Raw genomic sequence first — 27,629 nt, 5'->3', positions numbered from 1 at the left:
GAGTCTCCCTCCATGAGATAACATCAACCACACAGTCAGCAATAAGCAAGCCCAGATTAGAATTTGAAATGGCACATAATGTAATCATAATAACATTGCTTAGGTTTGTGTAGCACTTTACAGTTTACAAAGCACTTTTACATACATTAGCTCATTTGAGGAAATTGCAGGGAATTAGTTAACTACAGAAATGTATGAGGAAGCAAATAAAATTCATCTGTGAATTTGCCACTCAGAGGAAATTTTCGTTAACATTGTAATGGGTTGCCTTCAATCTGTTTTTTATGTGGTGGTTTGTTTGCTGTATTGGGACCAGATTGCATATACATTTTTATGGTCTGCTTTGTTCATGGAACATCGTATCTTTAACCATCTCATTTGATCCTCACATCTATCCCATGAGGGAGAGGTAATTGTGTTGTGAAAATGTCCCAGGCTTGAGGTCCAAGACTGAATTCTCAATCCACGCTCTGCTTCTCGCTAGCTGCGTAACTGGCTGTTCACTGAAATGTTATGAGCCTCAGTTTCTAAAGGTAACACTCACTTCAGAGGATAGCTGGCTGATTAGAGTGTTATCGAAACGTCATACCAGAAAACATCCCGCACTGCACTTGACTCATAGTAGGTGCTCAGTTCATGTTAGCTGAACGAAAGCAAAAACCACCATGTTGCTAATGAATATACTATTAAAGCTCAGAGAAGGCATGTGACTGGCCCAGAGTCCTGTAGCTGCCAAGGGTTGAAGCTGGACAGGTCTGTTGGCACCATGACTGATGTGTTTTCCATAATACCTGGTTTGGTTGGTAGACAACAGTATCCCCTAGATGACCACAGGTGAGCCTGGGATATGGATGTCACTGAATCACTTTATTGGTACCATGACGTTGATAGCTAGAGGCTGCTTATCCTTCAGGATGGCTGGTACTGGGGCAGGCCATGCTTAGGTTATTCTGGAAGCACTGTCATTGGTTGCTCACTGCTCTCTTCCTTAACCTGCAGTGGCTATCAAGCACACCTAGTAGAGGCTTGCTGAGCATACAGAATGCTCTAGATAGTCTAGATTCAGGGGATTCAGAGATGAATGGGATATAGCCCCTCCCTTTAGGAGCTCACTGTATAAGTGCTTTTTAGAAAATGGCTCCTGTGGAGCCCTTGACCTGTGTCTTAGTTGTCTAGTTCTGCTGTAACAGAAGTACCACAAGTGGGTGACTTAAAGAACAGGAATTTATTTTCTCACAATTCAGGAGGCTACAAGTCCAAATTCAGAACTCCAGGTCTAGAGGAAGGCTCTCTGTCAACTCTGGGTGAAGATCCTTATATCCTTCAGCTTTTGTAGCCCTGGTGCTCCTCAGTTCCTTGGTGATCTCCATGTGACATCTATCTCCCGACCCCCAGTTTGTGCGTGCTTGTCTCTGTGTCTGTGCTACTCTGTATCTCACTCAGAAGTGATGAGGTTTAGGACACACCCTACACGGATATGGCCTCGTTAACATAACAAAGAAAACTCTATTTCCAAATAGGATTACATCCACAGGTATAGGGGTCAGGACTCCAACACATATTTGGGGGGAGGGGGACACAAGTCAGTCCATAACACCTTGAAATGTCATTTTTCCCTGACTCATTCACATGAGGGCTATGTGCTTTTGTGTGTGTGTGTGTGTGTGTGTGTGTGTGTGGAGGGAGGGGAGGAAGATGAGAAACCCACACACATGCATTTCTCATGTTCTGGTCATTAACGTTCTTTTTCGTATGGTGAGGAGAAACTTCTTGTTGAAGTCTTGTCCAAGAAAGACACTTTTCTCCCCACACCGTGCCTACACACTCATACATACTCACATACACTCATCCTTACATACTCATACATTCATCCTCACACACGTGCCTGCACACTCATACACATTCTCACACACTCATACACACTCAGCGTCACACACATACCCTCACGTACTCACACACACTCATCCTCACACATACATATGCCTGCACATAGTCACACACACACAGACACATTCTAACACACATATCCTTGCCTATCCTCAAATATGCCCTCTCTTTTCTTCATGAAACTGGAAGCCGTGCACTGTGTCAACACATTAAAAACACAAAACAAAAACAAAACCCTGCTTCTGCAATGCGTTTTACAGATGTTCGCTCTCTAATGGGAAAGAATTGCGTGTGCTCTTTTGCAGTGTGAGTGAAGGAGGGAAGGAAGATAGTTATCAGTTGGTTGTTTTCTCTTTGGAGCCAACACCATGGTTCCCAGGCATATTGGAGTTCCTTGAGGAGGAGGACATGGGGACTCTCTGATCCTCATGCATCAGCAGGGCTGTTCGTGCTCATGCAGCTCCTGCCTTCCCTGCCCCTAGGCCTGGGGGACTCCCTTTCCTATCAGTGATAATAACAACCATGATAATAGGTGATGTTTGTTGAGTGTTTTCTTCTCTCTAAACACTGTATTCCTCATGGGAAACATCTCTTAGAATCCTCCTATAATCCCTTGGTGTAGTTACTATTAGATAGATGGATAGCTGCTGTTGAGTTGACTGTGACTCATGGCGATCTTAGGTATGACAGAACGAAATGTTGGCCAGTCCTGTATCATCCTCAGGATTGTTAGCCTATTCAAGACCATCATTGCAGCTACCGTGCCAATCCATCTCACCGAGGGTCTTCCTCGTCCTCATAGGCCCTCTACTTCAACTAAACACGATGTCCTCCAGCAATTGATCGGACAATTTCTGTCGTAATCCATAAGGTTTTCATTGGCTAATTTTCGGAAGTAGGTTGCCAGGCCTCTTTTCCTTGTCTGTCTTACTCTGGAAGCTCTGCTGAAACCTGTCCACCATGGTGACCCGGCTGGTATTTGAAATACCGGTGGCATAGCTTACAGCATCATAGCAACGCATAAGCCAGCACGACAAACTGACAAACAGGTGGTTGTAGTTACTATTATTATCCTCATCTTAAAGTTGAGCAAATCGAAGCTTTGGAAGGTTAAGTAACTTAGCCTGGATTTTGCAGGCAGGAATGGGGCCAGTAGGCTGTAGATGCTTGTTGCCCTGCAGCTAAAAGAGCACCTTTCCTGTAGAGACAGCATGGTGGTAGAAGGGCACAGACTCAGGTCTGACCTTCAGCCCAGTCACACCCTGAGTGACCTCAAAATCTTGAAACTGCTCTCTCTCAACTGTCAGATGAGGTTGCAGATGCCTCACCAGAGGGCTCAGAGGAGGAAAGGCAATCACGCTCACCCAGCACCTTGCCACGGAGCTTGTTTGCTCTCCAAAACCTGTTCAGTAACCACAGATCCTAGAATTGCAAATATCAGAGCCAACAATGGGCTTAAGAAGCATTTCTTGATTACCTCCTGTGCGTATAATTAGAGGACACAAAGGAAATTGGAAAGACAAGCTTTAACTTCAGAGCAGGGCTTCGGTCCGATTCGTTCTGGTTCAAACCTCTGCGGAGAATTTGAGTTTCTAACAGGTTCCCAGGAAGTCATACATAAGAATCGCCTGGGGAATCTTATTAAAATGTAGGTTCTGATTCAGTATATCTGGGGTGGAAATGCAAATTCTCAGCAGGAGTTCGAACCCAAATGAACTAGTTTGAAGCCCTGCTTCAGAGTGATTACTGTCTTCTTGTGTGCGGCAGATATTTTTCATGCATATAACATATGAACATTGAGCGCCCGTTACACACTAGGCGCTGTGCTGGGGACGATGGTAAAGTGTCACACTCGCAACACGGAAGTTGCCCTTAAATAATTTCATTTCCAGTTGACAAGTGCTTTAGTGGGGTTATGATTGCTCTTGGAGCACAAAGGGTTAAAGGACCAGCTCTACCTGGCAGGGCCAGCAAAGGTCTCATGCACAAGGTGCCATCTAAACTGAATCTTGAAAGGTGAATGGGAGGTCTCCCGGTGGAGAAGAGTGGGGAGACGTGAGAGAAGGCACTGCAGGGAGGGAAGGACATATGCAGAGTTATGGAGGTGTGGAAGGAAAGGTAAATTTGGGGAGCAGAGGGATGATCACTGGTGATACCATAGAGTATGGGGAGAGTGATGGGTCAGTATGAGCAGGTTTATGATGGTCAACGAAGCAAGTTAGGTTTAATCCTGCGGGCCAGCAACGGGTCCTTTGGCTCATAGGATCTCAGATGGGATGAGAAGTCCAGTTCCTTTTCCTGGTTTTTATTAGTTAAACTCTTGGCATAGTGGGAATCTTCAAATAGGCAAAGACATCAAATTGGATTTGAAAAGCTAAAGAGTATCCCCGATTGCATCCTTTGTAACAGTTAAACATTTTAAAGTAAAGAAAGCTGAGACTGTCTCATAGACCACTGGCTCCCAACTGATACCCCTAGGGGACTTGGGAAATATGTGGGTACATTTGAAATCATACAGGGTCACTAATGGTCATCACAAAAGCTGGAGAATGCTAGCATTTAGTGGGTAGGGGCCCAGGAGGCTAACTGTCCTGTGATGTATGGGACAGGCCTGCATTTGAACAAGTGACCTGCACAAAATGCCAGTAATGCCTGGTCTTAGTGACCTAGTGCTGCTGTAACAGAAAGACCACAAGTGAGTGGCTTTAACAAACAGAGATTTATTGTCTCACAGTGTTGGAGACTGGAAGTCCAAATCAGGGTCTTGGCCCTGTCCACTCCTTCGTTGTCAGTAGCCCCAGCTTTCCTTGCTTCCGTGGCATTCCTTGGCTTGTAGACAATCCTCACCTGACATCTACTCAGAAGTGATTTGATTTAGAACCCACACTACTGGTATGATCTAATTAACATAACAAAGAAAACTCTATTTCCAAACAGGATTACATCCACAGGAGTAGGGGTTAGGATACCAACACATATTTTGGGGGGAATGCACAATTTAATCCATAACACGTTTCTATCAACCGAAAAAGTTGGTGGTTCAAACCCACCCAGCGGCTCTGCGGGAGAAAGACCTGGCAATCTGCTTCCATAAAGTTTACAGCCTATGGGGCAGTTCTACTCTGTAACACACGGGGGCACTATGAGTCAGAATTGACTCAGCAGCACCCAATAGCAACAAAAACAACATCAGTTATCTATTCCTCAATGTATAAAATCTCAGTGGCATGCAGCAACGAGTGTTCATTGAGGCAGTTCTACTAATCTGAGCTCCTTCACATGAGTGGGGGCATCTGGCTGGTGACTGGTGCAATTGGGGAGACTCGCTCTGCTCCAGGTGCCTCTCATTCGCCAGCAGGCTAGCCTAGGAATTTTCTCATGGTAGTGGTAGAGGTGCAAGAAACACCAGTCTTTCAGTTAGCAGCTGAGTGCGTAACCACTGTACCACCAGGGTTCCGTCTTTCCAGTGCCTGGTGCAAAGATTGAAAAGTGTAGCTCTGGTGGGAGAAAAACATGAGTTCCACAAAGGTAGTGCTCCATCCAGTTGTGGCTACTTTGTCTCTGAAAGTTTTCCCTGTGTTACTGGAAATCGTTGTACTAAGTAGTCTAGGAAAACACCTTTTATTGTTGTAAGAAGTTTTGCAGCAGACGTTCATCAAGCATTTGCCAGGACAGTACCAGCATGACCCTGCCCTTACATAGCTTACAGTCTAATGCAGTGGTTCTCTACCTTGGCTGCACATTGAATCCCCCGGGAGCTTTTAAAACAAGTTTATGTCCAGTTATGCATTTGTCAGTAAGCCCCAGCATCATTCTGAGCTGTAAGGGGCTCATTTCTCAGGTGGTGAGCACTGTTGCCCTTCATCATCACCTTTTTGAAATTAGATTAGATTACAAGGTAGAATAAAAATGGTGGTCATCTTGTCTTTGACCCCATCAACAACATCCCAATAGGTAACAGTTTCAGGGAGAGCAGGGCACCATGGGTAGGCTCCTGGTCCCCTGAGACTTCCTTTCTCGTTCCCACACCCTCTTTCCATCTTTCAGCTCCAGAAGCAGCTCTCTGAGCTGGATGAGGATGACCTGTGCTATGAGTTCCGGCGAGAGCGTTTCACCGTCCACCGGACCCACCTGTACTTCTTGCACTACGAGTACGAGCCTGCTTCCGATGACACGGACGTCACCCTGGTCGCTCAGCTCTCCATGGACAGGTATGGCGAACAGGCCCTACCCTCCACACAGTCTGCTCACTGCCAGTCAAACTGGAGAAGGCAGAGGGCCAGCTACACAGACTTGGAATATTGAAGGCTGGTGAAGAGGGGCATGGGGCTCATCACCTCCCCAGCACTGAAAACCAAGGGCTTTTTTTTTTTTTTTTTTTTTTTTTTTTGAGTGTGGAGATGGGATTGATTCTGAGAGGTAGAGTCCTACTCAGATTACTTCAAGGTAAAGGGAGTGCATGGTAGGGAAGCACAAAGACCAGAGCCTCAGATGCTGCTAGAAAGCATCTGCCCTTTCTTTTCCTTATATATGTATTAATGCAGCAGACATTCATCAAGCATTTGCTGGAACAGTATCAGCATGACCCCACCCTTACGTAGCTTACAGTCTAAGGCAGTGGTTCTCTACTTCGCTGCACATTGAATGCCCTGGGAGCTTTTAAAACAAGTTAATGTCAAGGCTCCATCCCAGACCAGAGAAGAGACCAGAGAAGTAAGGGTCTTTGTGGAGTGGAGCCCCTGGCATTGTTTTGTTTTGCTTGGTTTTAAGTTTCCAGTATGCAGCCAGGATTGAGAACACTGGTCTAGTGGTATAAACCAAAAAAACCAAACTCATTGCTATCTAGTCAATTCTGACTCATGGTGACCCCACACGTTTCACAGTAGGACTGTACTCCGTAGAATTTGACCTAGCCATCTGCTCCTGTAAAGATTTCAGCCTAGGAAAACCTATGGGACAGTTTTACTCTGTCATAAAGGATCACTATAAGTTGGAATCTACTCGATGGCACACAATGGCACACAGCAACAACAATTTTACAGAAATAGATCACCAGGCCTTTCTTCATGGTGCCATTGGGTAGATTCAAACCACCAACCTTTTGGTTGGTAGTCTAGAAAAACCTATATAAACAACAATAAACAAATACAATGATTATAATTATGATAAGTACTTTGAAGGAACAGAGATGGATAATAACAATGTCATGTAGGGGACCTTCTTTAGATGATGTTGCCAGAGGAAGCCTCTCTGAGGAGGGAACGTTTCTGCAGAAACCGACCTAGAAGATAGTACAAAGAGTCAGGCATATGAGTTGCTGAGAGAAGATTTTCCAGGGAGATGAAATAGCAAGTGCAAAGGTCCTGTGGTGGGAAGACCCTTGTAAATTCAAAAACCTGACAGAAAACCAGTGTGGCTGAAGAATAGCAGAGGATCGGGAGTAAAAGAGAAAAGTAGCATGAGATATGATTATATAGAATGTTAGAAGCTCATGAGGTATTTGGGTTTTATTCTAAGTATGGTGAGAAGTTATTGAAGAAATACATACCAAATTATATGATCTAATTTATATTTTTAGAAACATCTCTCTGTCTGCCATAGATTAGAAGCCCCAAGGTCACTTGGGGCTACACAGTGTTTCTGTACCTGACCATTCTATATGGCCCCTCCCACATTTGCTGACCAGTTTCCTGTTCAGTTTACTCATGGCTCACAGTGGCTGCCCTAGCCCCGACTCCTTCATGTCATTCCCCATCAGCTCCCACAATTAGGAAGGGAGTTTGACTGACCCATCTGTCATTTGAACCACTTCAGATGCCTGGGGGTGGGATCCCATGAGACTGTTTTAGGGATTGAATGAGTTAATGCCATTGAAGTGCCGGGCACAGTACCTGGCACATAATTGCTCAATAAACATCAGCTATTATTAGTTATGAATGATTGAAGAAGGAGCAAAGAAATGAAAGAACAAGCACTTGGGCATGAAAAGGTTCACATAAAGTAGTCTGGGAGTTCTGAGGACCGAGCTGAACCTTGAGTCCAGAGGCAGTCTGGTTATGATTTATGGTTCGTGAGTGTGGCTTACAGATACAGATAGGAGATTCCTTGCTTTGTGAGTCCCCCATGTGTGATATGACTGGACACGTAATTCAGTGGCCTCATTGGCTGGTGGTCTCTTGGAGATTCACAGGCTCTAAAGGAATAAGGCCTCTAGAAATCCTATGAACAAAAACATTCTGACCATAGCAGATAACAGGAAAAGACAAAATGGGGCAAAAATTAAAGGGAAAAGCGTAGAGGTTCTAGCACCAATTCTACCCTTAACTTGCTGTGTGATCTCAAGCTGGCCCTTCATGTGGCCTCGGTTTTCTCATCTCCAAAATTCAAGTCATCACTCAACAGATATTTCTTAACTATCTATTACTGTTGTGTCTCATGGCTGGGAATATTTATACAAAGACCCTAGGAGTTAAGGAGTTAGGACTCAAACAGTATATTAATATTCTATCGTATAAAAAAAATTACCACAAAATTGGCAGCTTACAAAAGTACGCATCTATTATCTTACAGTTTCTTTGGGTCAGGAGTCTGGATCCATGTTAGCTGGGTCTTCTGCTCGTGTCTCAAGGCTGAAATTGAAGTGTTGGCTGGGGCTGTGAGCTCACATGAGGCTCAGGGTTCATGTCTAAGCTCATTCTGGTTGCTAGCAGAATTCAGTTTCTTGTGGTTGTAGGGGTGAGGTCCCCGTTTCCTTGCTGGCTGTTAGCCAGAAGTTCCCTTCAGCTCCTAGAGGCCACCCTCAGTCCTAGCCATGTGGCCCCCTCACAACATGACAGTTTACTTTTGAAAGCCAACAGGAGAACCTTTCTACAGCCTGCTAGGACAGAGTAATAGATAATGAAACATAAACGCAGAAGTAGCATCCCATCATATCCCCAGAGCCTGTCCACACTCAAGGGGAGGGCATTATACCAGATGTGTACACCAGTGGGTGGGAATCTTAGGGGCCATCTTAGAGTCCTGCCTGCCACAGGTAGACAAACAGATTCTTACAATAGAGAGTAATATGTTCCATGCAGGAGCTATAGCAATGCTCTGGGAGCCCAGAAGAGGAGCTTCTACCCCAGCCAGAGGTTGAAGAGAAAAGACACAGGGAAGGTGTCTTGGGGAGGAGTCACCAGGTAGAGTTGGAGGTTGAGTAGACTGAGAGTAGAAGACACATAGAGAGGAGGGTTCCCTAGAGTATAACATTCACGGGACAGAAAAGACACCAGGGCCATTGGGGAACGCACAAGAGTTGAGTGGGGTTAGAGCTTAGGGTGCAGGAACAAGGAAGATGAGAACTGATGAACTTGGCCAAGTAGGCAGGGGCTGGATTACAGAGGGTCTCAGGGAAACCTGGGGATGTGCCAGCCCTTCGGCTCAAATGTGTCAGGCTCTCATTGAGGTTCCATAAGGGATCTGACCAAAACTATTGTCCCGGACTCACCTCTGTACTTCTTGTATTTTTTGACTTCTTATCCGGCTTTCGCTTCGAGTGTTCAAGCTCTCCCCCACTAATCAGCCTGGCCACACCAACCCTCATTTCACATTTCTTCACATGCCTTCTTTATGGCATTCAAAATGAAAATTAAATCTAATCCCCCATATTAACACTTAATAATAGTCTGGATTGGTTTTCTAGTCTCCAGGCATCAAAAATGCACCTCAGGTCCCTCAGGTGAGGTACCTGAAGCCCAGCTACTGTAATCTTCCCAGGTGGTGAGTAGAGTGAGTTCAAAATAAATCCAGGTTCCCTTCACTCACAGCATCACTGGTTCTCGTCTATCACATGCACAACTCCTAATAACAGCCTCAGTTTTTCAGGAAAATATTCTCACTGAAGATTAGTAGACAGTGGCTACCTCCAAAATCAGGGGAAAAAATGAAAGAGACAAAGACAACTGACATACTTTCTACTCAGAATGCAAAGTGGCCTAACAGTGAATAAGACTTGGTCTCTGGGGCCAGATACTCTGAATTCCATTTGTGGCTCTGCTACTTCTTAGAGTTTGGATCTTGGGCAAGTCAGTTAACCTCTCTAAGCCTCAGTTTCCTCACGTATAATCTGGGGATGATAATTATAGTAGCTGCCTTCTCAGGTCATTGGAAAGATTCAGTGAGATAATGCATGTCCAGTACTTAGCTCTGGCATACATTCAGAGTCTCCCCAAAGGATGCCATTACTATTGACCAAAATCTTAATATTTGTGGTGCTGGGTAGAAAGACAGACATAAGGACAGACAGCTCTGGGTTCAAAACCTACCAGCTCCTTCACTCCTTAGCTAGTGATCTGGGGTAAGTCACTTAACATCTTTGGGTATTTGTTTTCTCCTATAAGACAGGACTAAAAATACCTGTCTCTTAGGGTCCTGATTAGGATTTCATGAGAGACTCTCTGTGAAAGCCCTTGGCACATATTTGGCATTCAGTAAATATTTGCTAGATCCAAACACCCTGACTATGGCGCCTGCACGTGGTAGGTATTTGGGAGAGGTAAGATGATATAAGGAGCCCTGGTGGTGCAATGGGTAAGTGCTTGGCTGGTAACCAAAAGGTCGATGGTTCGAACCCACCCAGCAGCTCTGTGGGAAAAAGACCTGATGATCTGCTTCCGTAAAGATTACAACCTAGAAAACCCTGTGTGGCGGTTCTGCTTTGTCACATGGAGTCACTAGGAGTTGAAACTGACTCTTGGCACCTAACAAGGTGATATGGGGGGAAAAAAGAGACCTGGGTTCAAAGCCCCGTTGTACCACTTACTAGCTATGTGAGTTTGGGCAAGATACTTAGCCTTTTTGAGCCTCAGTTTACTTACTTATTAAGTGGCGATAATATTGTCAAGTTCACAGATTTTTAGCTGGCTTATATATAATAAGAGAATATGAAATGCCCAGTAAGTGGTATGGTGTATGTTATGGTTTGAATTGTGTTCCCAAATGATATGCACTGAGGGCCTGGCCTGTATACCTGTGAATGTGATCCTGTTTGGAAATAGAGTTTTCTTTGTTTTGTTAATTAGATCATACCCTCATTTTGTTAATTAGACCATGCTCAAGTACGATGGATCCTAAACCTAATCACTCCTGAGTTATAAAAAGAGCAGAATAGGCACAGAGATACACACAGCGGGGAGACAGATGCTAAGGAAGCCAAGGATCACCGGCAGACACCAGAAACTAAGAGGCTCACAGAAGGAATCAACACAGCCATGACCCTAATTTAAACTTTTAACCTCCAGAACTGTGAGAAAATAAATTCTCTGCTCTTTAAAGCCACTCACTTGTGGTGTTTCTGTTATGGCAGTATGAAGTAGCTAAGACAGTGTGCAACAAATATTAGTGTCCCTTCCCTTAATATTATCCCACCTCTATGCTGGGCCTAGGATTTGCTATCTGGAACTTAGAAATGATTAGAAAAATTTTTTTTCCTTTTTTTAATTGTTGTAAAAATATATATAACACAACATTTGCCAATTCAACATAGAATAAAAAACTTTATTAACAATCCTTTCTTCTGTACATGCTTAGTATCTAAAAAAATAATAATAATAACACAAGTGAATCATCCCCTCCTTCCATTATCAGCAGGAAGTATCCCCCTGGCCTGGGCTGCAAATGACCCTGGCAGGACCTTCCATCACAGCCTATATAAAAGAAAGTCCTGGTACCACTCACATCTGCAAAAACACAACCACAGAGACCTTCCCTTCAAAGCACATACATCTTCAAACATGGCAGACGCATGACACCCCCTAATGTGTTGTGACAAGTATTGCCATCCAGACAATACCTCAGAGAACCCAAGGAATTCCAAGCCATAACGAGAGACACTTAGTGGGATGTAATCAAAATTATAGTGGTAACACCAGCTGCTGAAGACAGTAGAAATTCCTGCAGTCACTTCCCACTCCATCCTGTGCATCCAGTTATGATGCAGCTCGCTAACTGGTGCCTGCTGGATTGATTTTTAATTTAAGAAACATTCCGGGTGTGTTTATAAACCTTTGAGTCAAAAGTAGGCTCTACGTGAATGCCACAACAAATTAGGGGAAACGGCATGTGGGCCTCTGTGTTGGTCTCCCTCTAGAATTCCATTCAGAAAGAATGAACGTTGCCTGGCGTGACTGTGAGCTGGCAGGTCTGTTTCTGTCCCAGTTGCACAAGATCGTTTCCTTCCATCCTAGCAGAAGATGAGAACGGTTGAAAGGAACGAGGGGTCTGATCCAGACGGAAGGCACAGAGCCTTCCAACATCTGGCCAGAGAAAAACTTGTTTGTTTTTTGTTGTGTGTGTTTGTGTGTGTGTGTGTATGTTAAAATATGTAAGAAAACATTTGCATTTCAACCATTTTTATGCGTACAATTCAGTGACATTAATTACATTCTCCATGTTGTGCAACCATCACTGGTATCTCCAAATTTTTTCATCACCCTTCACAGAAAATCAGTGCCCCTGAAGCAATAACTCTTTCCCCCTGCTATCCCCCTGTCTTAGGCTGGGTTCTCTACAGAGAAACAAAACCAGTGAAACATATATATACATATATATAGAGAGAGATTTATCTCAAGGAAATGGCTCACACAGTTGTAGAGGCTGGTGTGTCCCAAGTCCATGGATCAGGTGTCAGGCTGGAGGCTTCTCCTGACTCGCATAGCTGCAGGAGCTGACAGACCCAAGATCAGCAGGTAATATGGCAGGCCGCTGGCTCAAGTCCCAAGAACTAGAGGCCAGATGATGATGAGCCAGATGCAGGATCCAGAGCAAGAGAGCAAGCTTTGCCAGAACGTCCATATGTATATGGGATGCAGGCCACACCTCCAAGGAAATTTCCCTTACAACTGATTGGCTGATCACATCAGATCACATCATGGAGGATGACTACATCATTACATAACTGCCAAATTACATCATTACATAGCTGCCAATCTACATCATACATAATTGCCAAACTATATCATTACATAACTGCCAATCCACTGAGAATCATGACCCAGCCAAGTTGACACACAGCCTTAATTAACCATCACACCCTCCTTGGTAACCGCTAATAAACTTTGATCTCTATGTGTTCATCTATTCTAGATATTTCACGTAAGTGAGATCATGCAATATTTGTCCTTTTGTGTCTGACTTACTTCACTCAGCATAATATTTTCAAGGTTCATCCATGTTATAGCAGTATCAGAGGAGCCCTGGTGGTGCAGTGGTTAAGCCCTTGACTGCTAACCGAAAGGTCAGCAGTTTGAACCCACAGCTGCTCCGGGAAGGAAGATGTGGCAGTCGGCTTCCGTAAAGATTTACAGCCTTGTAAACCCTATGGGGCAGTTCTACTCTGTCCTGTAGGGTCACTATGAGTCAGAATGGACTCAGCAGCAGTGGGTTTCTGGTTATGGATGTACCACATTTTGTTTATCTGTTCCTCTATTAGTGGACATTTGGGTTGTTTCTACTTTTTGGCTAGTGTGAATACTGCTGCACTGAACATTGGTGTACGAGTTTCTGTTTGCATCCCTGTTTTCAAGTCTTTTTGAAAGCAATTCCAGTAGTGAAATTGCTGCATCATATGGTAATTCTATATTTAACTTTTGGAGGAACTGCCAAACTGTTTTCCAGAAACTTATTCTCTAGTGTTCCTTTGACAAAGATGTTTAAGTACTAACTATACTTCCAGGGAATCCTGTGACTCATGGATCTTCTCTGTTTTCAGGGAGTGGAAGGAAGGGAATCTGAGGTGAGCTAACAGGGTCACATCCTCTGAAGCAGCACTACTCAAATTGTGCTCCACGCCCTGCAGTGTGGCATCTCCTGGGAGCCTATTAGAAATACAGATTCTCAGGTCCCACCCTAGACCTACTGAATCAGAATCTGTGTTTTAATAACCCTTCCAGCGTGAGTAAGTTTGAAATGCACTATTCTAGAGTGTGAAAAGGTAATTCTTTCTGCATGTAACAGCCAGAGGGATCTTTTATGAGTAAGAATCAGGTTATGTCATTAAAACCCTCTGATGATACTGTATGGTCCCACGATTATAAGAAGTCAAGAATGGATGTACACACAGAAAGCAGTGTCCTTTGGTGGTTACCAGGGATGGGAGGGAGCATCACTTTCTAGATAGTAAACCGAAAAACCAAACCCACTGCCGTTGAGTTGATTCTGACTCATAGCAACCCTATAGGACAGAATAGAACTGCCCCATAAGATTTCCAAGGCTGTAAATCTTTAGGAAGCAGACTGACACATCTTTCTCCCACGAAGCTGCTGGTAGTTTCAAACTGCTAACCTTTTGGTTAGCAGCCAAGTGCTTTAACCACTGCGCCAGCAGTGCTCCTTCTAGATAATAGACACTTGCTATTTTTGGTGATGGGAAAGGCAGTACCAAATGTGGGTGAAATCTGCACAACTTGACCAGATAAATGAAAACACTAAGAAGTACACAAGAAAAAGGGACAATTACAGTAAATGCTATAACATATACAATTGTGCACTAGTAGTAATAACAACCAAAAAATATATATGTGGTTACGTAGGTAGATATGGATGGATATGTGTATAAAATGGCATATGTGAGCACATGCATGTGCATGTATAGGTGTATCTGTAGGCATATATGTATATATGTTTGTGTGTGCTGCATGTATATCCATATATATAATAAAGCACATGGGGACACAGTTAGAGAGACGTCCTAGTCATAGCCAAACAACTCGCAAGATTGGTTTACTGGGTTAAAAGGCTTAGGACCATAGTCTCGTGGGACAGCTGAGTCAACTGGCATAATATAGTTCAGAAAGATAGTTTTGGTGAGTAGCATATGGGATTTTAAAAGCTTGTGAGTGGCCATCTAGGATACAACTGTTGGTCTCTACTCATCTGGAGCAAAAGAGAATGAGGGAAACCAAAGACTCAAAGAAGAAACCAGTCCACAGGACTAATAGCCCACATGAACATGAACCATATAGCCTGAGACCAGAAGAAGTAGATGGTGCCCAGCTACCACTACTGACTGACCATTCTGACCAGGGAGACAGTAGAAGGTCTCAGATAGAATGGCAGAAAAATGTCAAACAAAACTCAAATTCCTAAGAAAGACCAGACTTACGGGACCAATAGAGACTAGAGGAGCCCCCAGAACTGTTACCCTAAGATACCATTTGAGCTTGGAACTGATGCTATTCCTAGAGGTCACCTGTCATCCAAATAATAGATTGGCTTATACGATAAACAGTACCACCCATGAGTAACGTGCCCCCTTAAACAATCAACTATATGAGACCAAACGGTCAACATTTACCCCAAAGCAAAGATAAGAAGGCATGGAGGGGAAGGGAAACAAGATCAATGGAAACAGAATAAACAGAATGGAAATAATGAGAATGCTGACACATTATGAAAATTGTAACCAATGTCATGGAACAGTTTATAAAAAAATTGTTAAATGGGAACGTAATTTGCTGTGTAAGCTTTCATCTAAAATACATACACACTCAAAAGCCCTCTGAGGAGTTCTCGTTGCATTTAGAATAGCATCCCAGCTCCTCACCGTGACGTTCGAGGCCATATATGGTCTGGCAACTGCCCACCTCCCAACCTCATCATTTTTTCATTCTGCCCCTCACTCTCCCATCCTCTGTCCACAATGGTCCCATTTCTGTTGCCTGAACGTGTTAAGCTTTTACTCTAAGAGCTCTTCCCTCTTCCCAGAAAGCTTTCTCCCCAGATTCTCATGAGGCCAGCTCCTTCTTGTTATCCAGGTGTCCAGTTTCACCTCCTCAAAACTGCCTTCCCTGGGCAGCCCTCATGGTTCCTCTTTACCTTATGACTCTGTCCGATTGCCTCTCTAAACCCTTAGTTCCATCTGAATGTATCTTAGTTTGGTTTGGTTATTGTCTTTTCCTCTCACAAAATGAAGCTGTAGGAGTACAGGAAGCTTGTCTGTCTTATTTTCCTTGGGGCCTAGCACAATACACGGTCCACTGTAGACACTCAGGACAACAACTGGTTACTGGTAGATATGTAGTAAATATTTGTTGAATGAATGCATGTTCAAAAGGCAGAAATCAAACCAAGGCGGAAAATTACAGCTATCATATACTGAGTACCTTACTGTACTTTTAGCTTTATGCCAGACACTTTATATAATTATCTCATTCAGTATTCAAGTCTAGTTAAATAGTGTATCGGCTATTTATTTCTGCTTAACATATTATCCCAAACTTCAGTAGCTTAGAACCACCACCACACTAAGCTCAGGATTGTGTGGCTTGGCAGTTTGGATTGGGCTCAGCTGGGAAGTTCTGCTGCTGCTCTCAGCTGGGCTCATTCATTTGTCTACGATCAGCTTCTGTCAGGTAGGCAGCTCTTCTCCTGGGGGTTGTCTGGCTGTTGACTGGGGTGATCGGGACACCTGGGCCATGTGTGTCATCATTTAGCAAGGTGGTATAGGTTTGCTCATGTGGTGGCAGTCACAGGGTTCCAATAGCAGCAAGAAGGCTAGCCCCACTGTGCAAGTACTTTTTTCCATCTTTGCTTGTGTCATGTTTGCTCCTTGGCATCCCACTGGCCAAAGCAAGTCACTAGTCAGCCCAAAATCAGAGTGGAAGAGTCTTACCAAAGAATAGAGGGAGAAGAATAATTTGTAGTGTTTTTGTAATCTACCAAAGTGGAAACGGAAACTCAACATGTATCATTTACCTAGGATACTGACACAGCTCAAGTCTGTCTGACCCTAGAACCCGCAGCCACACCACTGCACTGCACAGCCTGCTTCACGGCTGTGTACCAGATTAGAATGGGTCATCTGGTAGGAAGTGAGTTTCTCACTCAAGCGAAGGCTGACTGGCCACCAGCCTGGACTGCCATTAAGGAAATTTCTGCCTTTGGGAGATGTGTAGACCCACTGATACTGTAGATTCCTTCCAGCCCTCGTCTTTTAGGCTCTGACCCTGCTGTCTCCCTGCCTGTGCTCCCTTTAACTACAGAGACTGCCTGAGGCTTCCTGTCTTAGAGGGTGGGGTAGGCTAATGGCCCTCCCTCTCACTGATGTCACATCCTAATTCCTGGAACCTGTGAATATGTTACCTTACGTGGTAGAAGGGATTTTGCAGATTACATCAGATTAAGGATTTTGAGATGTGAAGACCATCCTGGATTATCTGGGTGGGCCCAGTGTAATCACAGTGTAATCACTAGGCTTAGCGTTTGTAGTAGGAGATGTGTACACAGAAGCAAGAGGTTGGAGTGATGCAAGGAAGGGGTCATGAGCCAAGGCTTACAGGCATCCTCTAGAAGCTGAACAAGGCAAGAGAATGGATTCTCCCATCAGAGCTTCCAGAAGGAACCAGCCCTACTGACACCTTGACTTTATTTAGCTCAGGGAGACTGATTTTAGACTTCTGACCTCTGGACTATAAGACGATAAAGTTGTTTTGTTTTAAGCTTCTAAGTTTGTGGTAATTTGTTAAAGCAGCAAGAGGGAACTAATACCGTGGGACTCCCTAGAGTTCCGCCTCTTTCTAGAATAGAAACGCCATGTGTATCAGAGTAAAACTGTGCGTGCTCCATAGGGTTTTCAGTGGCCGATTTTTCAGAAGTAGATCACCAGGCCTTTCTTCCAAGGTATTTTTGGGTGGACTTGAACTTCCAACCTTTGGGTTAGCAGCCAAGTGGGTTAACTGTTTGTACCACCAAGGTACTCCATTTCTAGAATAGCTCTGCCTGTTTCTAGATCTGCCAGATACCTCTCTGGCCATTTCTGAGCCTCTGCCATGCACTCCCCAGCATGAAGCAATGGTGGCTACATGGTGAAGTGGGGAAAAGCATGGGACAGAGAGTCGGCACTTCTGGGTTTTAGTCTTGGCTCTTCCACTGACTCACCATGTGCTCTTAAGTAAATCACACCCAGGGACAGATTATCCAATAGGGCAAGGTAAGCATCATGCTTACTTAACAGATCATCTGTAGTTAACAATTTAACATTTTTTCACCACATCAAATATTCTGCTTCTAGGGATGGCTGGCATTGTCTGTCTCTCAACCCCACAGCACCGTCCTACAGAATCAAAGCCTCTTTTCAAATTTACAGTCCCTGACAGGGACGGATTACCCCGTAAGCAAGGTAAGCATGGTCTTACTTGTGCTTACATACAAATATGTAATGCACAATTTCAGGTGAAACCCATGTGAAATTCTGCACTACAGATTAGTAAGTAGGCACAAGTAAGCCTGTGCTTACCTTGATGATTGGGTCATCCGCCCCCTGGTCACGCCCCTGACTGAGGTTGAGCTCTTTCATTATAGAGATCAGACTAAATGATCTCCAAGATCTTTTCTATCTGAAAATTGCTTGATTTTAGAATTAAACTTGTCTCTTGAAACACTTCCCATTGGCCCAAGTCATTGTTGTGCCAGGTTCTCTGTCTTCCTAGAGACCAGAGAAAGACTCGGCACAGAATTTTGCATCAACAAGAGTTGCATAGGGAACAAGTATGCAGGGGAGGCAACCCTGAGAGATGTTGTCTTAGTCATCTAGTGCTGCTCTAACAGAAATACCACAAGTGGATGGCTTTAACAAAGAGAAGTTTATTCTCTCACAGTCCAGTAGGCTACAAGTCCAAATTCAGGGCTTCAGCTCCAGGAGAAGGCTTTCTCTCTCTGTCGGCTGTGGAGAAAGGTCCTTGTAATGCATCAGTCTTTCCTTGGTCTGGGAGCGTCTCAGCGCAGGAACCTCAGGTCCAAAGGACGCGCTCTGCTCCCGGCACTGCTTTCTTGGTGGTATGAGGTTCCCATGTGTCTCTGCTCGCTTCTCTCTTTTATATCTCAAAAGAGATTGCATTAAGACACTAATCTTGTCAACCTCATCAGTATAACCTCATCACAGGGATAGAATTTACAACACAAGGAGATCATATATAATCTCATCATAGTGATAGAGTTTACAACACATAAGGAGATCACAATCATACAATACTGGGGATCATGACCCAGCCAAGCTGACAGATATTTTGGGGGGACACAACTCAATCCATGACAGATGTCAAGAGAATGGTGGATCTTGAGGCAGAGCCCAGGAGGGACTGAGGAGGAGGAAGGAATACAGAGACAGTGCCACCAAGAGAAGAACGCATTCTCGTTTGGGGAAACAGGCAGTGATGGGAAGATACCGGGGACATTTTTCTTAGCCTAACACCAGTGCATATTGAACAATGAATGGTCTGCCTTCTGGGCTCTGGAGTGAGACCAGTCTAAGTGGGACTCCAGCTCCACCACTTTCTAGCTGCCTGACCTGAAGGAAATTGCTTCACCTCCTTGAGCTTCCTCACCTGAAAAATGGTGATGAAGATCTCAACTTTGCAGAGTGGAAACCTTAAGTATTTTGTCTCTGTTCTCACCATAAGCCCTTAGCAGAACTCGAAGAAGGGCTGGGCCAGGTGGAGCTTGCTATCTCTGCTTGGAAAACTCAGACCCAGAGTCAAAAACCAAGTCAGTGGGACAATCCAGAGTGGAAAATGGCATCTCTTCATGCTCACACATTCCTGTTGGAATCCTACTCCCTCTAGAAGCTTTTATTTCCACACATTAGAAATTGTTGTTGTTAGTTGTTGAGTCAGCTCCAACGCATGGCAACACCATATACAACAAAATGAAATGTTGCCCAGTCCTGTGCCATCTTCATAATTGTTGGTATGTTCGAGTCCATTGTTGCAGCTATTGCATAGTGCTTTCCAACCTAGGAGGTTCATCTTCCAGCACTATACTGGACAATATTCTCCTGTAATTCATAGGGTTTTCATTGGTTAATGTTTGTTTCTTCCTAGTCCTTCTTAGTCTGGAAGCTCTGCTGAAACCTGCCCACCATGGGTAACCCTGGTATTTCAAATACCATTGTCATAGCTTCCAGCATCATAGCAACATGCACACCATTATAGTACGACAAACTGATAGATGAGTGGTGGTATTAAAAATTACTGTTGCCCTTTTTTCCCCCAAATCTCCCAAGGTTATCTATACAAAGAGCTCTCCCTTGACGTACAGAGTTTTCCCATTTTGCAGAAGATGAAACTGAGGTGAAGGTGGGATAGTTAAAAATCCCAGATGCTCAGAGCCCCGGAGAGATCAGGGCCCTACAGGAGAGGCTGAATGCCAAGTTCAGTGAGATTAAGTATCCTGGAGAATAGTAGTGCCTTTTAAAAAAAACCTGGTCAAATCTGACGAAGCTCTGGTCAAATTGATTAGCAAGCATTGGAAGGGATTAGAAGTAGAGAGCATTTTGCCCTGGTGAATATCTCAATCCTCCATATTGAAAGAGGGAGCAAATCCGGGCAGTGCCAATTCACAGAACCACTGAAAGGAAACTGAAAGTCCTTCAAGAATGCCATTGAAACAAGATAGGTGTGCCCATGTGCTTTTGTTAAGAAGCATGGAAATGCATGGAATCTATTTCCCAGTAATCATCCGAATAAAGTGGGCATTCTAACCAGGAGACTGCTGATAAAGTACCTCTTGCTGGGTAGGGAAAAAAACTGAAATAGACTTTGACTGTTTCTTAAGCATAGATCTTATGTACCAGGCACTTCGAATGCCTTTGAAAAAGATACAGATTTCTCTTCAAACATTTTTACAGAAACTTCTCTGTTAGAAGCACCTTTTGTTTTTCTCCTGGGCTCTGTTCCTCCCCCACTCTCCTTGGCTTGACACCTCCAAGGTAACTTTGCAAAATTGGCTGGGGCCCTGGGGCAAGAAGGACTCCGAAAAATGAAGACGGGTGTCACCACAGGTACAATTCTGTCCCCATTGTTCACATAGTTTTCCATTGTCTTTGGCAAACATTCTGTATTGTTTAGCTCTCACTATCCCCAAGGCCCTGTCAACGAGTCTGTCTACACATGTCTGGTCTAAGTCCAAGAATAAAAGATGATTGAACAGCTAGGATCTCGATTCTTTCATCAGGAAAATTGGGATAATGACAGCTAACTCAGGAAAGGGCCTGGCACATGGTAAAAAAACAGTTGCCATGGAGTCAGCTCTGACTCATGGCAGTCACATGTGTGTCAGAGTAGAACTGTGCTCCACAGGATTGTCCATGACTGGTTTTTCAGAAGTAGATCACCAGGTGTTTCTTCCGAGGTGCCTCTGGGTACACTTGAACCTTTTGGTTAGCAGCCAAGAGCAACCATTTGCACCACCCAGGGACTCCTGGTACGTGGTAGTGAGTCAGTAATTGTAGTTATTATTACTTTCGTGTTTACTGCTTATTTTAATACGTCTTGTGACTCAGTAACCTCAATCTGTCTAAATGTTCTATGGCTGGTCACTGCTTTAGGGGAGCAGTAGTACAGTTGTATACCTTTGCTGAGAGAAAAGGAGAAGCATAGACATTTTAAACTAAATGTGCTCTTTAGATCTTTTAATATAACCTCCGCTCCCCACTAAAAGAGAAGGTCCCTAGGTGGTGCACTGTGCTCAACTACTAACCTAAAGGTTGGCTATTTGAACCCACCCAGCAGTACTGCAGAAGAAAGACTTGGCAATCTGTTTCTGTTAAGATTACAGCGATGGAGCAGTTCTACTCTGCGACTCAGAATTGACTCGATGGCAACTAAGAACAACATTAAAAAGAGAAGGCATGTGAGGCTTAGGTTGGGACATGCTCGATATCATGCATTCAGCTGGAAGCAGAGAAGGACTAGAAGCAGCACGGTGAATGTTTTTACACCCGTTTTATAGGTGACAGGACTGAGGTATAAGGACCTCCCCCAGTCATACAGTGAGTAATGCCTCCAGTCGGGACTTGGATTCAGATCAGCTGGCCATGTGTCAGTGGAGGCAGAGTCCCAGCAGGAGGCTGGGCAGATGACGCGTGGCTGGGTCCGGGTCCCCTTAGCTCACCTGACCCTGTCTCTTCCAGGCTCCAGATGCTGGAGGCCATCTGCAAACACTGGGAGGGGCCCATCAGCCTGGCCCTCTACCTGTCTGATGCTGAGGCCCAGCAGTTCCTCCGCTATGCCCAGGGTTCCGACGTGCTCATGAGCCGCCACAATGTGGGCTACCACATCGTGTACAAGGAGGGCCAGTTCTACCCCGTGAACCTGCTGCGCAATGTGGCCATGAAGCACATCAGCACGCCCTACATGTTCCTGTCTGACATCGACTTCCTGCCCATGTACGGGCTCTATGAGTACCTCAGGTAAGGATCGCGGAAACCCACCACCACGCCAGCCACTTGGGTTGGAAGGCACATACAGTCGTGGGGTGCCAGAACCAGAATATACCTTAGAATCATCATGTAGTCCAACACTTTCCTTTAATAGATGGGGAAACTGAGGCCCAGAAAGGGGAAGGAACTGGAACTTGCCTAAGCCCACACAGAGACAGAGCTCCCAACTGCCGTATTTGGAAGGGGCATTAGGCAATTCACTGTTTTCGAGTCCCTGCTGAAGAGTCTGGAACCCAGGTTTGCATAATGAAATAGGAGTGGCAGAGCTTGGACAGGAAACATCTCTCTCATCTCCCAGCTAATGCTCTTTCCATTGCTTCTACGAAAACATATCTTTGCGCTTCCCATTTTGAATCAGAGAATCTTCATTTAACCATTCTGGAAAGATCACTGTCTAGTCTTTAAAACAAATCTAAATGGTGATTATGGTGCACGTTGATTGCGGTGCTTTCTATGTGCCAGGCACTGCTCTGATGCTTTACAGGGATGTTTCATCCCCGCCCCATCCCTGCCACAGGTGCTATTATCATCTTCATTTTACAAATGGGAAACTGCAGGTACAAGACTTTAAGCAGTAGCCAAGGTTACAAACCTCATAAAGGGTGGAGCTGAGTCTAAATGTAGCCAGCCTGACTCCAGAGCCACACGCTTAATCGCCGCTGTGGCAGCCTCTGTAAACCTCCGATGACCCTTCCAGCTCGCCCCACTTAGCAGGGCAGGCATCCAGCTGCTGAAGAAAGTGCTCGGCTCGGGGAAGGCTTGGGTGTCTGTGTGGTGAATGGTGTTTATTACAGAATAATAATCCAAACTGAAAGAGACTACAGAATTCATATAGCCCAAAGGTCCCCATTTGACACACAAGAAAAGTAAAGTCACAAGAAGTTCAATGATCTTACCATAGTCAGACTATATTTTTTAAAAATCCTTTCATTACTGTCATTTGTAAGCATGAACGATCTCTGCTAGCAATTGAGTGCTCGCCTGGATCCAGGTACATGAGAGGTGGTTTGCACATATTCTCTTGTTTGAACCACACATCAAGGCCAAAATGCAGGCATGGTCGCCCCAATTTTACAGGGGGGAACGGTAAGGTTCAGAGAAGCAAAGTAACACACTCGAATCCACATCATTTGCAAATGGCAGCACCAGGATTTGAACTTGTGTCTGTCCAACTCTGAGTCTGCAGGCCACCCTGCTTCACACTTGGCTGGTTGTCCTGGGGTTTCTGACTGTCCCAACAGGCAGGATCTGATTCCTTGCTGTCTTCCTCCCTTGCTCTCCTTCCTCACCATCTTCCCACCTGTCTCTTAAAACAGCTTCCAAAAGGCTTTTGTGCCAAACCTAAGGCATAGGCTTGGTATGGGCACCCCACCTGCCCTTCTCTCCCTAGTGCCAGGGAAGGCAGCCTGTAGACTGTGTCCAACTCAGGTCTCCTTCCAGGGGCATCTTCGGATTTCATAGCATTAATCCCTTCCTGTGGAAACGAAGGGTCTCAGACCAGCCTTTCTTGGTTAAGAACAGCAGGGTGAGTGAACCAGAGGCAACATAGCCCTGGGTCATAGAGGATGGGAGCTGTGGTCCCAGGAAGCACTCCATAGAGCATGTGACCTTCAACTCCTTACCCTGCGGGGCCTCCAAAGTAGAACTTTCCTCCAGCTCCAGCTCCAGCTCCAGCTGGGGCCTAGGAATCCCAGTGTGTGGAATGAGGGCGCCCCCATGTGGCCAGATGGAGCTTCCAGGCCCTGATTCCTACTAGATTCCAAAACCTTGGCAGTTTGTGGATGGCAGGCTCAGGGTCTGAGTCAGGGCTCCCAAAGGAACAGATGATGGGGGTGAGGGCCACCCTCTACCAAGAAGAGAGGGGCCTCCAGGATGAGACCACTCCCACGTGCCACCCTTCCTCAGGACCCTCTTCCTCAGAAGCCCCTCAGGGGCCTTCACTCCAGCTAGTTAAAGGTGAACTGGTCCCATCTTAAGAGTTCATGATCTCTATTCTTTCTATCCAAAGACTCTTTTATGATTTCACTTCCATGGAAATCACGTTTTGAAAAATATTACACATGAACAGACTGTAGTTTTATGTTGTATTCCAATTTTTTATAGATCAAAGACATTGTTAACTGCTAATCAGGACCTTAATTTGAAATAACCAGCGTTGCTCATTAATTTGAATTAATATTTTAGTTAATGCAGAGTTACTTGAGGCATTACTTGGCTTTAGCTACATTATCACAGGAAGGTGTGTGGTTCCCTTTATGGTTTTGAAATATTGAAAATTGTTCCTAAAACCCCATCATTTTCTGGCTGAGTTGAGAGTGAATGGTCTTGTCCAGTCCTCTTCTAGTAACATACGGAAACTGAGACCAGGGAGGTGAAGTGACTTATTCATCTAGAGTGAGAAGACAGTGGGGCTCTCCTGATGGTCCTCCTCTGTCCACAGTGTCCATTCATCTTCTCATGCATTTATTCGGTAAACGTTTCTAAGCTGCCTACTGTGTGCCCTCATCTGTGAAACAGATAGGATCCCCGCATCCCACAGTTTACAGTCCAACCAGAAAGACAGATAATTAAGATGCAAATTCAGTTAAGTGCTTTAGGCTCCATGATGTGGGTGTGGATGTCAGGGTGCTATTAATCTGGGGATGGAAGAAGCTCAGGAAAGGGTGCCCTGGAGGGACTGGATCTAAACTGAAGCCTGCAGGCTGCGATGGAGTTAGGCAGTAGAGATGGTGGTGGTTCCAGGTGGAGGGAGACGACCGTTCCAGAAATGAAGGGTGGCTATAGCTTAGGTGGGGAGAACAACAAGAGGTGATGTGGCCGGAAGTGTAAGGAAGAGTGGTACTGCAGGACTTTTTCATAAAATGTGCCCAGGAGTTTGGACTGTATGAGACAGGTGGCAACAGAAAATCACTGAGGAAATGGCATGATTAGATATGCATTTAAGAAAGATTATTCTGGTTGCATCAGGGAAGGATTGCAATCAGCAGGACCAGAGGAAGGGAGATGAGTTAAGGACTGTCGCCTTGATCTAGGTAACTGAGGGATCAGCAGTGGCAGCAGGGACAAGTAGATGGACCAGAGGGAGATTCCATAGCTGAAATCAACAACTTTCTGCAAAAATGCCTGGAGTTTGCAGGGGAAGATAGGGGATTTCTTTCAAACGTTGCAACTTGAGACTCCCTTTGCAAAGCTTAGGTGCAGAAGTCCTGACTGCTTTGCTGGCTTCTCATCGTGGCCCCTCGGGGAGCGGCTGTGCCCATATCCTCAAGGCTTTCAGCAGGCTAGCATGACAGTATTCTCTTTAAGTGTTATGACGGGAAGGCACTGGCTGGGACCCGGGAATCCTTGTTCCAGCTTGGACTGTGTGCTGTAGTGAACTATGAGACTTCAAGCAATTCTCTTTTCTTCACTCAGCCTGTTTCCTCACTGTAAAATGAAGAGGTGGACTCATATCCATTACTCATTGCCTTCGAGTCGATTCCAACTCATAGCAGCCCTGTAGGATGGAGTAGAACTGCCCCATAGGGTTTCCGAGTACAGAAGCAGATCGCCACATCCTTCTCCTGGTGGGTTCAAACTGCCGACCTTTCGGTTCGCAGCCAAGTGCTTAACCACTGCTCTGGCAGGGCTCCTTAACCTCATTTCAGGGGTCCCAAACTCAGTTGCCCACAGGGGCAAGGACCTTGGCATAAAGGATCCAAGAATGTATGATTCGGTAGAGAGAGCACAGCTCCCATCTCAGGGAGCAGGCGTTTCTCCACTCCAAGTGTGGACTTCTTGGTGGGCCAAGGCCTAAAGTTACTAGGTCTTCATATTTTCCAAAAGGAGCTGGGACTCTGGATTTTCACATAAGATTTTTTAATTTTTTTTAAATATTGGCGAGTAGTTTAAAATTTTAAGTACTATTGGGCTGAATAGAACCATCTCACCCCCACCCCCGACCACCAGCTTGTGACCCCCTGACCTAGGTAATTCCTACTACCACCAGTTGCCATTGAGGCAGTTCTAACTCATAGCAACCCCTGTGTGTCAGAGTTGAACTGTGCTCCGTAGGGTTTTCAATGGCTAATTTTTTGGAAGCAGAACACCAGACCTTCCTTCCAAGGTACTTCTGGGTGGACTTGAACCACCAACCTTTTGGTTAGCAGCAAGCACATTAACCATTTACACCACCCAAGGACTCCAGGTCATGCCTAGGCACCAGAATTTTGAGAATTTATAAGGAATATGATTTCATCAGAGGCCCAAATAAATATACACTGCCCTTTTTATATGAAGATATCCATATGGACTTCCATCAGCTTAAGGAAATTTTTTTCCAGCAAGTAGGGTGGATTTGTTTCTGATTGAAACATTATCAGTGCATGTACCTCATTATCAACATTATATCAGTGACTTGGGATGAGGTTAGGGGTACTGTTTGCTATGGTAGCTGTGGAAGCTAACAAAGCCAGTGGGCCCTCCTGGAGACTGACTTCTTCAGCACTGATATCCAACAAAATATTCTATCCAAGCCCTGTTAAAATACTAATATTGAAATTGATGGTTACAATTTATTGAGCCCTTACCGTGTGCCAGAAACCCTGCCAGCTGCTTTACATACGTCACCTCTCCTCTTCACACTGCTCTGTGGGCTGAGGATTACACAGGTGGCTAAACTGGAGAGATAAACAGCCCAGGTCACGTTGGCAAAGACTAGATCTGAACCCAGGTCCCTCTGACCCCACCAAGTCACTGCCACTCTAAATTACTTTCAAAGTATATAGATTTTTCTTAATTTGACTAGTGTCTAATACAGTACCTGGCACTAGTGTTGTTCTCGTTGTTAGGTGCTGTCGAGTCAAATCTGACTCCTCGCGACCCCATGTGACAAAGTAGAACTGCCCCAGGGGGTATTCTAGGCTGTAATCTTTACAGAAGCAAAGTGCCAGGTCTTTTTCCTGCAGAGCCACTGGGTGGGTTTTAACTGCCAACCTTTCATTTTGCAGCCAAGCACGTAACTGTTGTATCTGCTGCATAAATGTTTGTTGAGTGAATAATCACAGGCTTCCTTCTCTGGGGTTGGACTCGTTTCCTCCCTGGATGTGGCCCTTTTCCATGGGCATAGCTGCCTTTGAGTTTCTAGGAGGCAGGAATGCTCTTCCTTGGATTCTCTCTGAGCTTTGGAAACTTACCATTGTCTACCCTCTCAAAGCAGGCATGTTCCAGGGGGAATATTTATTCTTTCTTCCTTTGGTCCATTGTCCCCTTTGGCACCCCTTGCTCTGATGGCACCTTGTAGGTGCCACTGTCTGTTGATTCAGTGAACATTTATTGAGTACCCTCTGTGCTGGGTGCTGGGAATTCAGCAATGTACAGACAAAAATCCCTGCTCTCGTGGAGTTTACAAATAAATAAGCAAGATCATTTCAAATAATGGCTGAGAGCTATGGAGAAATAAAGGCTAGTGGGATAGAGTCACCTTAGCCAGGGCTGGGGGGCCAGGAAC

General features: G+C 44.9%; 1 protein-coding gene across 1 annotated transcript in view; it reads left to right on the top strand.

Moving 5' to 3' along the window:
* LARGE1 (LARGE xylosyl- and glucuronyltransferase 1) overlaps positions 1-27,629 on the top strand; it is a 382,255-nt gene that overhangs the window by 322,013 nt on the left and 32,613 nt on the right. The window contains exons 9-10 of the mRNA XM_012554797.2: positions 5,935-6,098; positions 21,833-22,111. Of these exons, the coding sequence (XP_012410251.1) occupies positions 5,935-6,098; positions 21,833-22,111 (443 nt within the window). The remainder of the gene's footprint in view (positions 1-5,934; positions 6,099-21,832; positions 22,112-27,629) is intronic.

This window comes from Trichechus manatus, unplaced genomic scaffold (genome assembly GCF_000243295.1).
Source record: "Trichechus manatus latirostris isolate Lorelei unplaced genomic scaffold, TriManLat1.0 scaffold00027, whole genome shotgun sequence".
NCBI classification, from domain to species: Eukaryota; Metazoa; Chordata; class Mammalia; order Sirenia; family Trichechidae; genus Trichechus; species Trichechus manatus.
The sequence above is the reverse complement of the archived record's forward strand: the minus strand, read 5'-3'. Positions and strand labels throughout refer to the sequence as shown.